Source organism: Schistocerca gregaria, chromosome 5, assembly GCF_023897955.1.
Source record: "Schistocerca gregaria isolate iqSchGreg1 chromosome 5, iqSchGreg1.2, whole genome shotgun sequence".
Taxonomy (NCBI): domain Eukaryota; kingdom Metazoa; phylum Arthropoda; class Insecta; order Orthoptera; family Acrididae; genus Schistocerca; species Schistocerca gregaria.
In genome coordinates this window covers 108,536,373-108,548,828 of record NC_064924.1, presented here as the reverse complement: position 1 = coordinate 108,548,828, position 12,456 = coordinate 108,536,373, and the positions used below count along the sequence as shown (strand labels likewise).

The window sequence follows — 12,456 nt, the reverse complement described above, 5'->3', positions numbered from 1 at the left end:
CCATTACAGAGACGGTGACTGACTTCCACCGTTCTGGCTGCCTGATAGAACTTTCCAGCACTTTGCTGCCCACACTAGCACCCTACGTCAGAGTCCCGCGGTCGCTGCCTAAACGCTTATCGGCGACTATCTCCAACTGTCTGCCTGCAGCCCGCCCTCAGCCCAAGTCGGCTGCTACTCACGCTGACTACCGTCGCTGCCTAAACCCGAGAGAGAGAGATCCCCGGAGCGGCGTGCCTCCGAGTTTTGTTAGCTCTTCCCCTTCGACCCCGCCAGTGCTTGGCATGACGTAGCGTCGAGTGCAACTTTTCCTTATTAGGGATTGTTTTAGTATTAACTTCAGTACTTTTCTTCAGAAGCTGGGTGGAGGGGTAGAGGGGCCTCTCCCTATATGGTCACGCACTGCGTCCTGAGCCCTTCATTGGCTCCTCATGACGTAGTGCGGTCCCCACCTAGGGCCCTCTTTCTTTCTCTCTCCGCTCCCAGACTTCTCCCTCTAGCCAAGAGTGTTGATACTGTAAGTTATTGCTTATTAAGGGACCTGCCCAGAGCGCCCTTTTTATCTTAATAGCTGAGTCTGCTTCCTTGCTTATCACGCGCAGCTGCCTGGCCGCTTGGACCACCGCCTCGGCTATCTGGCTGCGTTGTTATCTTTTGTGACCCCTCTGACACGCCTGGCGTCCCCTGTTAACTCTATCTCCCCGTATGATTTCTGGTGTATCGTCTGAGAACAACTGCATTTAGACTTGGCTTTTCTGCGGTTACAACAATGTGGATTCTAGTATCTGCCTCAAAACAGAATAGATAAAATGTACACAATAAATATTTCCTTGATGGTAGAGGTAAACGTGTTATTAGACAAACATTTCTGTGGTGTTATGAAAAATAGAAGCAAATACCATCTTGGCAAAAACTTCACAGCTTTTGTCACACAGAACTGGACATCAAGGCTAAGACAAAAACTCTGAGAAAAACTGTTCCATCTTTGGGATTTGAACATACTTATGAAGAGAATATACTGTACACATTCAGTTTTTTGCAGAAAATGAAGCATCAGAATAAAAACACTTAGTAGTTTTACTTAGTAAAATTGTGGATTCATACACTTTACGAATAAATGTTGTAGAGTGGCAGTGTATGAAGATTATTATCAAACAACAGTGCCAGAAAATGTTTCATTGTGGTGAATGCTGAGTTTAATTTTGTAGTTGCTTCTTTACTAAGGCTGTAAGAGGAAAATGTTAGAATTTTATGTTGAAATTGACAGAGAAAAATTAAAAATCATCAGAGACAAGGAAATCCACACTTTTGGCATTAATTAAGGAACATTAACCTTCTTCTCTTTATTCTGTTCACAAGGTTTTCCAAGAAAATGATTCCCTTCATACTGCTTCCATACTATTCACACACAAATCCTGTAGAACTGTTGTGGAATCTTGCGAAGAATAAGAACTGGTTTCATATAACATCAAGCATCTAGCACTCTGACTTGATAAAATAACAACTGGTATTTCTGCTGTTAATAAATAAACATTGTCACCCTGCCTGGTGGAAGTCTTATGGCATAATGCTACTTCTCTTACTTGTGTATCAGTTTGCAACATTCATATTTAAGCAGCTTCCCAGTTAGCCTCACGAGCCAAAAATGCTAACCACTAGATGATGTGGTTCATTTGCATTTGCTGCTGTGACATTCGAAGACTAGAAAGGCCATGCATCACACCAAAAAAGTGTGTGATGACTACTTGAGGAGGGATACTTTGACAGATGAGGAAATTGAAAATGCTATAAAATCAGTCAGCATAGATCAGTACAAAGAGAGAATCATCTGCCACTGAAACAGTAGATGACTAATCAACAGACAAAGCTATGGAAAATAACCTGGGGAAAGTAGTTTTATGGATACTGCCAGCTAAGGGTCATGAGCAGCCAAGATGAGATGTGCTGTATGTTCTGTTTTTGTTCTTGTTCTAAATAGGTACTTCATTTAGCGGTGTGTACAGACATGTAGCATATGACAGCACACTACGCGTAAGAGCTCTAGAGTGTACGCTAGTATTACCTCTCATCCTGTTCTGCAATGGCACTGTGCTTTTCTACTGCTGAATATGCTTCTCCAGTCTTGTACAGGTTATCTCATGCCAGACAAGTAGATATTGCTCTCAACAAAACCTGCAGGTTGATCACAGGTTGCTTAAGACCTACCGCAACTGATAAGCTGTATTGCCTGGCTGGAATAGCGCCACCATGGATACGCAGAACCGTGGCTGCAAACAAGGAGAGACTGAAAGTGGAACAGGACAGTGCCCATCCACTGCACGGACATAATCCACCACAGCAACAGCTGAGGTTGCGAAAGAGCTTCCTGAGAACATCCGAGAAGCTCACCATTTCACCAGAGAAGGCAAGGCTGGAGTTATGGAAGAAGTCGACGCCTCATCTGCAGACGCCAGAAGCTGAAGAACTACCACCTGGACACAACAAGAGCTGGCTGGTGTGGAAATCTTTAAACAGATTACGATCAGGAGTTGGATGATCCAGAGACAACCTGAAGAGATGGGGCTTCATAGCAGAAGATACGTCCTGTGATTGTGGACAAGAACAAACCACAAGCCACATGCTCCAGTGCCTTTTGTGTCCTACATCCTGCATGAAGATTGATCTGCAAGCCACTCCAAGCGCCTTGGAGGTTGCGAAGCAGTGGGCACTTGTAATATAAATACAATTTGTGTCTATATATGTACATATTTATTGATGTGAATGGCTACTGTAAATTTGTATGTTTCTGATTCGAGAATAATAATAAACCTCTCATCTGCACTTCTCAGGTATGCCATTCTGTCCAGGTAATCTGTTTCCTTTGCCAGGTATTATTTAGTTTTTGTTTTTGCTGTTGTAGAATTTAATATGACAAGATTTAAAAATCAGGGATTCATTATAAATAGTGCAAGAATTTATTTACAGTATTTAAAACAATGGTAGAGATAAAAACAACAAGGCTGATACTGGAAAAAAATTGTAGGCTTGCACTCTTGCAGATCATTCAAAAGGGAAAAGGAATTTCTGGAAATACATGTTGATGCAAGAAATATTACAAGTACCATATTATTCTTTTAGCTACAACACTTTGGGTGTCAGTTTTCATATTGTGTACCCAAGGCCTTAAGTTTGTGAAATAATGTCAAGTAATTTCAAGAGTTGCACAAAGGGTGAAATTTTTATGACTCTCCTCAGAAGCAGAAAGTGTTAAAAGTGACACACACACTTTTGCCCTTGCTTCAGTGTCCTTAGCCTTATTTGTCCACAGACAACACACCAGTTGTCTTACCAATTTTAATGTAATAGGATTGTTTTTGGGAGAGTAAGTAAGCAAATGTTCGTAGTATTGGCACACCAGAAAATGTTGAGGCCAAGTTAGTGAACCCTACTCTGACTCTGTCCAAGTAAATCAACAAGAAGGGCCAATGATGCATTTTGATATTTGCATCAGTCTGTGTAACGCTTTTTTATTCCAGACTTAATTAATTTGGCAAGGCATATGGAATGAAGACAGTAGGTTGCAAATGTGACAATTGAGGAAAAATCTGTGTTATAAAATGAATGTTTTTTTTTTTTAATGAAACTTACATTTATGTGAGACGTGTTGTAAACAAACAGAATATTTAGCCATGTGTCATGGAACGTTTGTGAATAGCACACATGAAAAAAAAAAAATCTATGAAAATTTAGCCATACTGAGAAACAGATCTTTATTTCCCAACTCGCGCAGCCATGCTCCCATTGTAGAGACAGCGATCCATGCAAGAAAGATCATGCCCACTTTCTGTTGCCAGTACTTATAGTCTTGGTGTAATGTTAAGTGGTGTAGATCTTGGGATTAGCCTTTCACCTACTGTTGCATTCTTCCCTACTGTCAGATAAGCAATATCCAACCCCCAAGAAATTCTCCTATCACTACAATTGTGGCAGTCTCAGACTTATCATTGCACTGCGGGTGTTTCTGTTTAAACTTGTTGTACGAATATATTAGGATAGACAAGACTGTTACAAACAAGAAACAGTTAGGAGAATTTTAATGTAATTTAGATGTGCACTTCAGCACAGATGAAATTTCACACAGTCTTTCCATTATAGGAGCCACTAATCCATAAAGCCACTAATCCACAATACCAGATATAATCCACAGTGCCAGATTATCAGAGTAAATAACTCTCTTATACTCAGGAAAATATCTGAATTGAAAAATCATTTAAGAGAGAGAGAGAAGTTCGCTTACTACAGTGTGTAGTATGTTAAAACAGAACTACATGATGGGAGTGCACACAGTATCAGCTATGCTTGTGTCAAAAACTGAGAAAATAGATTGAATTTTAAATACGCTCAGGAGATACAAAGACAGAGAGAACAGGTGTTGTTAACGAGCCATGAGAGTTGTAGAGATTTGTTGCAAGAGGCTTACCAGGTTATCAACAGCACATAAGTGGTTGGCTGCCCGTTGTGTCAACACCAGGCTTGTATGATCTCAAATCTGGTACCCACAAATACCAATTCTCATTGCATGACATAATTAATAGCAATGGAGGTCAGAGCACATTGTTATATAACATGGTGGCAGACTACTTCAACAATACTCATCATGACAAAGAGCAAATAAGCTATGAACAAGAAAAAAATGGGCTACAACTGAGCAACAAATGAGGTGAGTGAGGAGGAGTGTGGTATCTCGGGACATTTTATAACCTGGGTAGTATCCTCCACAGCTAAAAACATAGCCTTCATTGGCAACCAAGTCGGGAAACTGCACTGGTGAACTTCTGTGACATTTTTATGGCAGGGCTGAGGACTGTTTTTAGCTCTTGGGTTGCTGTCTTCAAGTGGTGCCAGCAAGAGGACAAGTAGGAACCCATCTTCTTCCACAACCAAATGGTCCATTAACAAACACAGGAAGCTTTATCTAATGTTCAACATTGTATGGGGATTTTTGTAAATGTGCTTTTTGGTATTTGTGTAGTTATTATGATGTTACTGACATAGTCCCATACTTTCACAACACACTGTAAATTTCAGAATTTCAACAATACACTGAAAAGGATAGGTTGCTACTCACCATAAAGATGACATGTTGAGTTGCAGATAGGCACAACGAAAATACTGGGAGCACACTGCCAGAGTGATCACATCAAAGAAGTCCAAAATGCTCCCAATCCTTGCTTAAATCCTGAAGCTATTCTTAGATCTTCTTCCCTGAATCTATTTCTGTCCTCCCCCCTATGAAACAATTCACACCCTCTTTCTACATGTTCCCTAAAATCTACAAACCCAACACTTCTGGATGCCCCATTGTAGCTGATTAGTGTGCTCATATTGGAAGAATTTCAGACTTCATTGAGCAACACGTTCAACCAATTGCCCAAAATCTAACCCCCTACATCAAATATACCAAACACTTCCTTCCTTGACTCTCCACCGTCTCCACCCCTTTACCCCCTGGATCTCTACTCATCAGTGTTGATGCCCCTTCCCTATACGCCAACATCCCTCATACCAATGGGCTTGCGGCTATTGAAATCACTCTCCCAACATCCCTCAAACTCTAAATCCACTATCTCACCCCACGTACACCTTACTAACTCCATCCTAATGTGCAACTACTTTTCCTATAAAGGGAAGGTATAAAAATAAACCCATGCCAGAGCCATTAACACACTGCTGTGTCATCCTCTGGGGCACCTGTTCTGGGCCATCTAGAGAACACCTTCCTAGCTTCCAAAACCACCCAACCCCAAACCCCTGGTATGGTTCAGATTCGTTGATGATATCTTAATGAGCTGAACTAAGGGCCACGTCAATATATACTCATTCCTGCACTACCTCAACACCTCATTTCCCATCCACTTCTCCTGGGCCTCCTCGAACCAGTGTAGGATGTTGACTTCCTCCTGTCCAGTAGCCCCATCCACACCATTGTCCACATACACCCACCAACCACCAACAGTACCTGCATTACGACAGCTGCCATTCCTTCCACACCAAAATATCCATCACATACTGCCTGGCCACCCGGGTACAGTGTATGTTTTATGACAAGAATGCCTCTGCCCAGCATATCAAAGTTCTCATAAAGACCTTCACAGACAGGCGCTATACCTCGATCTATTCCGCAAACAGATTTTGCGTACGCTATCCCCAATCCTCCCACTAACTTCAAGAACCATTTACGAAGAAGTGCCCCCTTTGTCATGCAATACCATTCCAAACTGGAGCAGCTGGATCACCTTCATCAGGGCTTTTACTATCTATTATCATGCCCTGAAATGATGGGCATCCACACAAGATCCTTCCCACCCTGCTTAAGTGGTGTTCTGTCACCTACTCAACCTCCACATCTTAATGGATACCTATGCCACTCCCAAACCCAACCCCTTGCCACCGGAATCATACCTCTGTGGGAGACCCAGGTGCAAAGCCTACTCAGCCCATCCACCCAGCATTCCCTATTCCAGTCCTGTTACAGGCTTATCATACTCAATCAGAGACCAGGCCGCCGGTTAGAGTGGCCATGTCATATACTAGCTCTGCTGCAATCGTTGCACAACTCATTATAATACCATGATTATCAACCAGCTGTCGACCAGGATGAATGGCTACTGCCAAACTGTGGCAAAGAGCAAAGTGAACCACCCTGTGGCACAACATGCAGCGGAACTTAAGAAGCTTGATGTAGATGGCTGCTTCACAACCTGAACTATTTAGATCCTCCCTTCTACCACCAGCTTATTTAAACTGTGCAGATGGGAGATGTCCTTATAACACATTCTTAGCTCCTGAAATCGTGTTGGCCTCACGTACAGTACCCTACTGTCACCATAACAGCCACCCAATAATTTTCACCCCATCAGTGCTATCACCTCCTTCCAACTTATGCCCCTCACCCTCATTGTGCTCTGCTTTCTGCTGATGAACCCACCGGTCTTTTCTTCTTCTCTACTCTCCTTTTCTGCTCCCCATTCCCCCTCTTCCCTCCCCCACAGCCTGTGATGCTGCACCTGGCAGCCTTATTCAGCCACCATCTAGTCCCTGTGTCCTCCGCCAAGCAGTGCTGAGTTCTCTTCCCCACCCTATCCAGCTAATACTCCCTCTTCTCTGCTCCACTCCAGATTGCTGCCTCCATTTCACATAGCACCATTACATTTTGGCCGGAGTGGCTGGAGATAGCTGTCATGTGTACGTGAGGTATTCTTTCGTGTGCGTGCGTGCGTGTGTGTGCGCGTGCACGTGTGCGTCCAGACTAACTTGGAACCAGTATCGTTGAAATGGCTCTGCACTTGCAAACAGATAAATCAGCAGCAAAACTGTTTGTTTGAATTTCTGGTGATGCAGTGGGTTTCTTCCACCATCTTTACATCTTGGGTGGGTTGCTCTTAGCTGAAACTATGAAAGTCCTGGGGCTCATGCTTGATAGGAAACTTTCTTGGTCCTCCCACATGTCTTACCTGGCCACACGCTGTACCTGGGCTCTCAATGTCCTGTGTGTCCTAAGTGATACTTCCTGGGGAGCGGATCGGACCACCCTCCTCTGTATGTACGAACCCCTTGTCTGTCCAAAACTAGTGTTTGGGTGTTTTGTTTACTCATCTGCATGTCCATTCATCTTACACTGTGTTAATACAGTCCAGCATCGTGGAATCCATTTGGCCATTGGCACCTGCTTCACTTGTCAGGTTGAGGGCCTGCCGAACTACCGCTGTCATACCAGCATGATATTTTCCTCAGCAGATATGCATGCTGTTTGTCTGCCATGCCTGGCCACCCATGTTCTGCCTCCTCCTTCGATGACTCCTTTGGTCACCAGTATGGGGTGTGTCCTTCTTCTCTGTTACCTCATGGAGTTCACTTTCAGCTCTTGCAGCTTAACTTCTCACTACCTGCCACTTTCCCAATTGTGTTAATCCTTCACCACCTTGGCTTCATGCGACAGCCTGTGTTCACCTTGGCCTTCATTCGCTTCCTAAGGACACTACTCCGACCTTTCTCTATCACCTTCAGTTTCATGTCTTCTGCACGGAACTTCACGGTAGTACTTTTGTGTAGGATGATGGATCTTGGACTGACCACATTGTCGGGTGTGCCTTCATCATTGGCACTGACATTTTTCTGAATTTGCTTCCAGAACAGTGCTCAATATTTACAGCAGAACCCTTCAGCCTCTATCAGGCCTTCCAGTACATCCAGCGACACAGGCTTTTTAATTGTGTCATATGCTCCGAATCTCTGTGCCCTGCAAAGCCTTTGTGTGCTGTACACAGTCCATCCCTTTGTGCAATGGGTCCAAGAACGCTTCCACTTGCTCGCTGTTGAGGGAGCCAGTGTGGTGTTCAAGTGGATTCCAGGTCACATTGGTTTGATGGAAAATGAGGCCACTGCTGCTGCTGCCAAGGTTGCAGTCCTCTTACCCTGGACCACTAGCTCTTCCATCCTTTTGGATGATCTCTGAGTTGCTGTGTGTTGGCCGGTATTGTCAGTTTGGCATTGCCACTGGTCTTCTCTTCACAGAAACAAGATCCAGGGAATTAAACCTCTCCCAGTGGAGTGGCCAACCTCCTCTTGCCTCGAAGAGATCATTCGAACTAGGTTGCGTATTGGTCATTGTCTTGTCATTTTAGCCATCACTATTTGTGAAGTGGTTATTCTTCGCCACTTTGTGCACATTGTCATCAACCTTTCACAGTTCTCCATTTGCTGACTGAATGCCCCTTTTTAACCACTTATGTTCTAATGTGTGTTTGCTGTTGGAATATTCGGCTGTTTTAGCAAATAACAGATGTGCTTTTAACTGTGTTTCACTTTTTATCCATCGTAGCAATATGGCAAATGACATTTAATCTTTAGTTTGGGACTTTTGCAATCTCTATGGCATATTTTGTGGACCTTTCTCCATGAGAAAGTCCTTGTTCTTAGCTGGCTTTCCTTCCAATGATTGGGCTTAATGTATAGTAGCTTTTAAATTTTTACTTCTTGATGATCTAATGTTATGACATGGGAGCTTATGACCTTAAGTGTTTTTGCACCCTAAAACAATACAAAAAAGCAGCAGGAAACCCGGAAATGCAGAGTTGTGTCATTTCATTTTTGAAGATTTATTTACTTATGTCTTATGCTACTTCAGTAAATTGTGAGGTAAAATATCAAACAAATAATAATATTTCTATGTTTGAAGCTTGGTACCCACTAGGGGATATTGCTATGCTGTAGGAATTAATTTTGATGTGGATTATGTGCTAAATGTACCCATAACAAATATCTAAGTCATACAACAAAATTACATTTCAAACATCATGCTGCAAAAAATAGAAAACTGACACTGTAAAACAGAAGTCAGCCTTAACTATGGATTTTGGTAGAGTAAGGTGTAGGTTAAGTGTTCAATGCCTCATTTGTTCCTTTCATTTATTTATCCGTCCGTACACACTAAATATATCGAAACAATTGTCATACTGGAATCATGCATTTTTGTGTGTAAAGTATGTTGTATGAAGTATTCATATGCTGCATGAATTATTTTGATATGGATTAAATACGGCAGGCTTTCCCTGGAGGAAGGGTCAGTATTCAGGGATATGACAGGAACGATCTGTCAAAGCAGAAGTGTCTAGTAATTATAGGATCTAAAATGCCTATTTTAGAAGCTCTGACCATTTGTTGCTCTTCACAACTATGAAACACATCTCTTTTACTGAGCAAGTGTTCGTGACACCTAATGTATTCATTTTGGAGTCCATGTTTATGAGACAATTTTTTGTTGATTTGGTCCGTAACACCTTCTTGTAAAATATTGAAAGCAAAGAGCTTGCAGAAGAAGAGATTTTTTTTCGGATTTTCGAAGAGGCATTAGTGTTTATAGCTCTTAAGGTATCCATTTTAGAGTGCATGGTTACTAGACTTTTTTAATTTGAATGACAGTTCCTGTCATATCACTGGATATTGACCATTCCTTTTGTGTGTGTGTGTGTGTGTGTGTGTGTGTGTGTGTGTGTGTGTGTGTGTGTGTGTGCGCCCGTGCAATATTTTCTACATCCGAACATCCTTGATGCCAGTATGACGGAAGTGTGTTTGCTAGCATAAATTTTGATTTTTATGAAATTATTTGAGATTTAAGTACCACAACATTTCATGTTTTTCTCTAAATACCACTCTTGTATGCACAGCTATAAAATTTGTTACTTCTCTGGGTGAGAGAGAGAGAAAGCCAACTCCTTTTTTCCCCATATACATTCTCATCAGGTTTTTTTTCTTATCTCTTGTGTGTCAGACATCTGTGCCATATTTCTTCTCTTTAGCTTTGTCCGTCATATTCTTTACATTCCTTTTATTTTGTCTTTAGCTTTATCCACATACTTTTGCTTACCTCTGTATGCTTTCTGTTTCATGTAGGCAACAACTTATGATCAATTAGCATTTTATTAAATACTCAGCATAGTTCCTGGTCTTCATTTTTAACCAAATATATAAGTTTAAACATGACAAACATTTGAAAAGGTGCATTACAATTATGGTTCTTTACTTGAGTTGCATGAGTAATATCAGATTTGACATTTCTTTGTGTAGTTATGAGTTGCTGTGCTTTCATTCCCATTGTGATCATCATCCTCAGGTTGTGTAGTTTGTATATTTGTGTTTTTCTAATTACCTGACTGACAGCTATATGCCTCAAGATTTAATGTAAACATTCATAAAACAATATAATAATTTATTTGTTGTGTAAACTGGAAAATGATAAATGTAGTGATCACCAATATTTTTTTCACAGATCTGAGCTTGGAAAGATATCACTGGATAATGTTTTTATGGAAAGAGAGAATCTAAATGTGAGCATAGTTGAATCTATCAACAAAGCCAGTGAAGCTTGGGGAATAACGTGCCTCAGATATGAAATCCGTAAGTAAAGCATCTAAATGAGAATTTGCAGTAATGAGATTATTGTTGTGAGCTTTCATACTATGATCCAAATACATAGGTGACATCAAACTTCCTAGTCGAGTGCAGGAAGCAATGCAAATGCAAGTAGAAGCCGAGAGGAAGAAAAGAGCTGCGATATTGGAATCCGAGGGAATGAGAGAAGCTGACATTAATGTTGCTGAGGGTCAAAAACGAGCAAGAATCCTGGCTTCAGGTAATATTTATTAGATAATTAAAAGAGGAGTATGAGATTCACTCACATTATGTTGGTAATATGCTTATACAATGTGTTACAAAAAGGTACAGCCAAACTTTCAGGAAACATTCCTCACACACAAATAAAGAAAAGATGTTATGTGGACATGTGTCTGGAAACACTTAATTTCCATGTTAGAGCTCATTTTAGTTTCGTCAGTATGTACTGTACTTCCTCGATTCACTGCCAGTTGGCCCAATTGAAGGAAGGTAATGTTGACTTCGGTGCTCGTGTTGACATGCAACTCATTGCTCTACAATACTAGCATCAAGCACATCAGTACGTAGCATCAACAGGTTAATGTTCATCACGAACGTGGTTTTGCAGTCAGTGCAATGTTTACAAATGTGGAGTTGGCAGATGCCCATTTGATGTATGGATTAGCACGGGGCAATAGCCGTGGCGCAGTACGTTTGCATCGAGACATATTTCCAGAATGAAGGTGTCCCGAGATAAAGTCATTCGAAGCAATTGATTGGCGTCTTAGGGAGCACGGAACATTCCAGCCTATGACTCGTGACTGGGGAAGACCTAGAACGATGAGGACACCTGCAATGGATGAGGCAATTCTTCGTGCAGTTGACGATAACCCTAATGTCAGCGTCAGAGGAGTTGCTGCTGTACGAGGTAACATTGACCACGTCACTGTATGGAGAGTGCTACAGGAGAACCAGTTGTTTCCGTACCGTGTACAGCGTGTGCAGGCACTATCAGCAGCTGATTGGCCTCCATGGGTACACTTCTGCGAATGGTTCATCCAACAGTGTGTCAATTCTCATTTCAGTGCAAATGTTCTCTTTACGGATGAGGCTTCATTCCAACGTGATCAGATTGTAAATTTTCACAATCAACATGTGTGGGCTGACGAGAATCTGCATGCAATTGTGCAATCACGTCATCAGCACTGATTTTCTGTGAACATTTGGGCAGTGGAGCACGTTATCATGATTTCATATGGGATACTCTACCTGTGCTGCTAGAACATGTGCCTTTACAAGCACAACACAACATGTGGTTCATGTACGATGGAGCTGCTGCACATTTCAGTCGAAGTGTTCATATGATTCTCAACAACAGATTTGGTGACCGATGGACTGGTAGAGGCGGACCAATTCCATGGCCTCCACACTCTCGTGACCTCAACACTCTTGACTTTCATTTATGGGGGCATTTGAAAGCTCTTGTCTATGCAATCCCGGTACCAGATGTAGAGACTCTTCGTGCTCGTATTGGGGACAACTGTG

The 12,456-nt window shown here is 42.0% G+C and overlaps 1 protein-coding gene across 1 annotated transcript in view; it reads left to right on the top strand.

Annotated features, from left to right (window-relative positions):
* LOC126272833 (stomatin-like protein 2, mitochondrial) overlaps positions 1–12,456 on the top strand; it is a 74,353-nt gene that overhangs the window by 37,997 nt on the left and 23,900 nt on the right. Inside the window, exons 5-6 of the mRNA XM_049976033.1 lie at positions 10,808–10,935; positions 11,015–11,170. Of these exons, the coding sequence (XP_049831990.1) occupies positions 10,808–10,935; positions 11,015–11,170 (284 nt within the window). The remainder of the gene's footprint in view (positions 1–10,807; positions 10,936–11,014; positions 11,171–12,456) is intronic.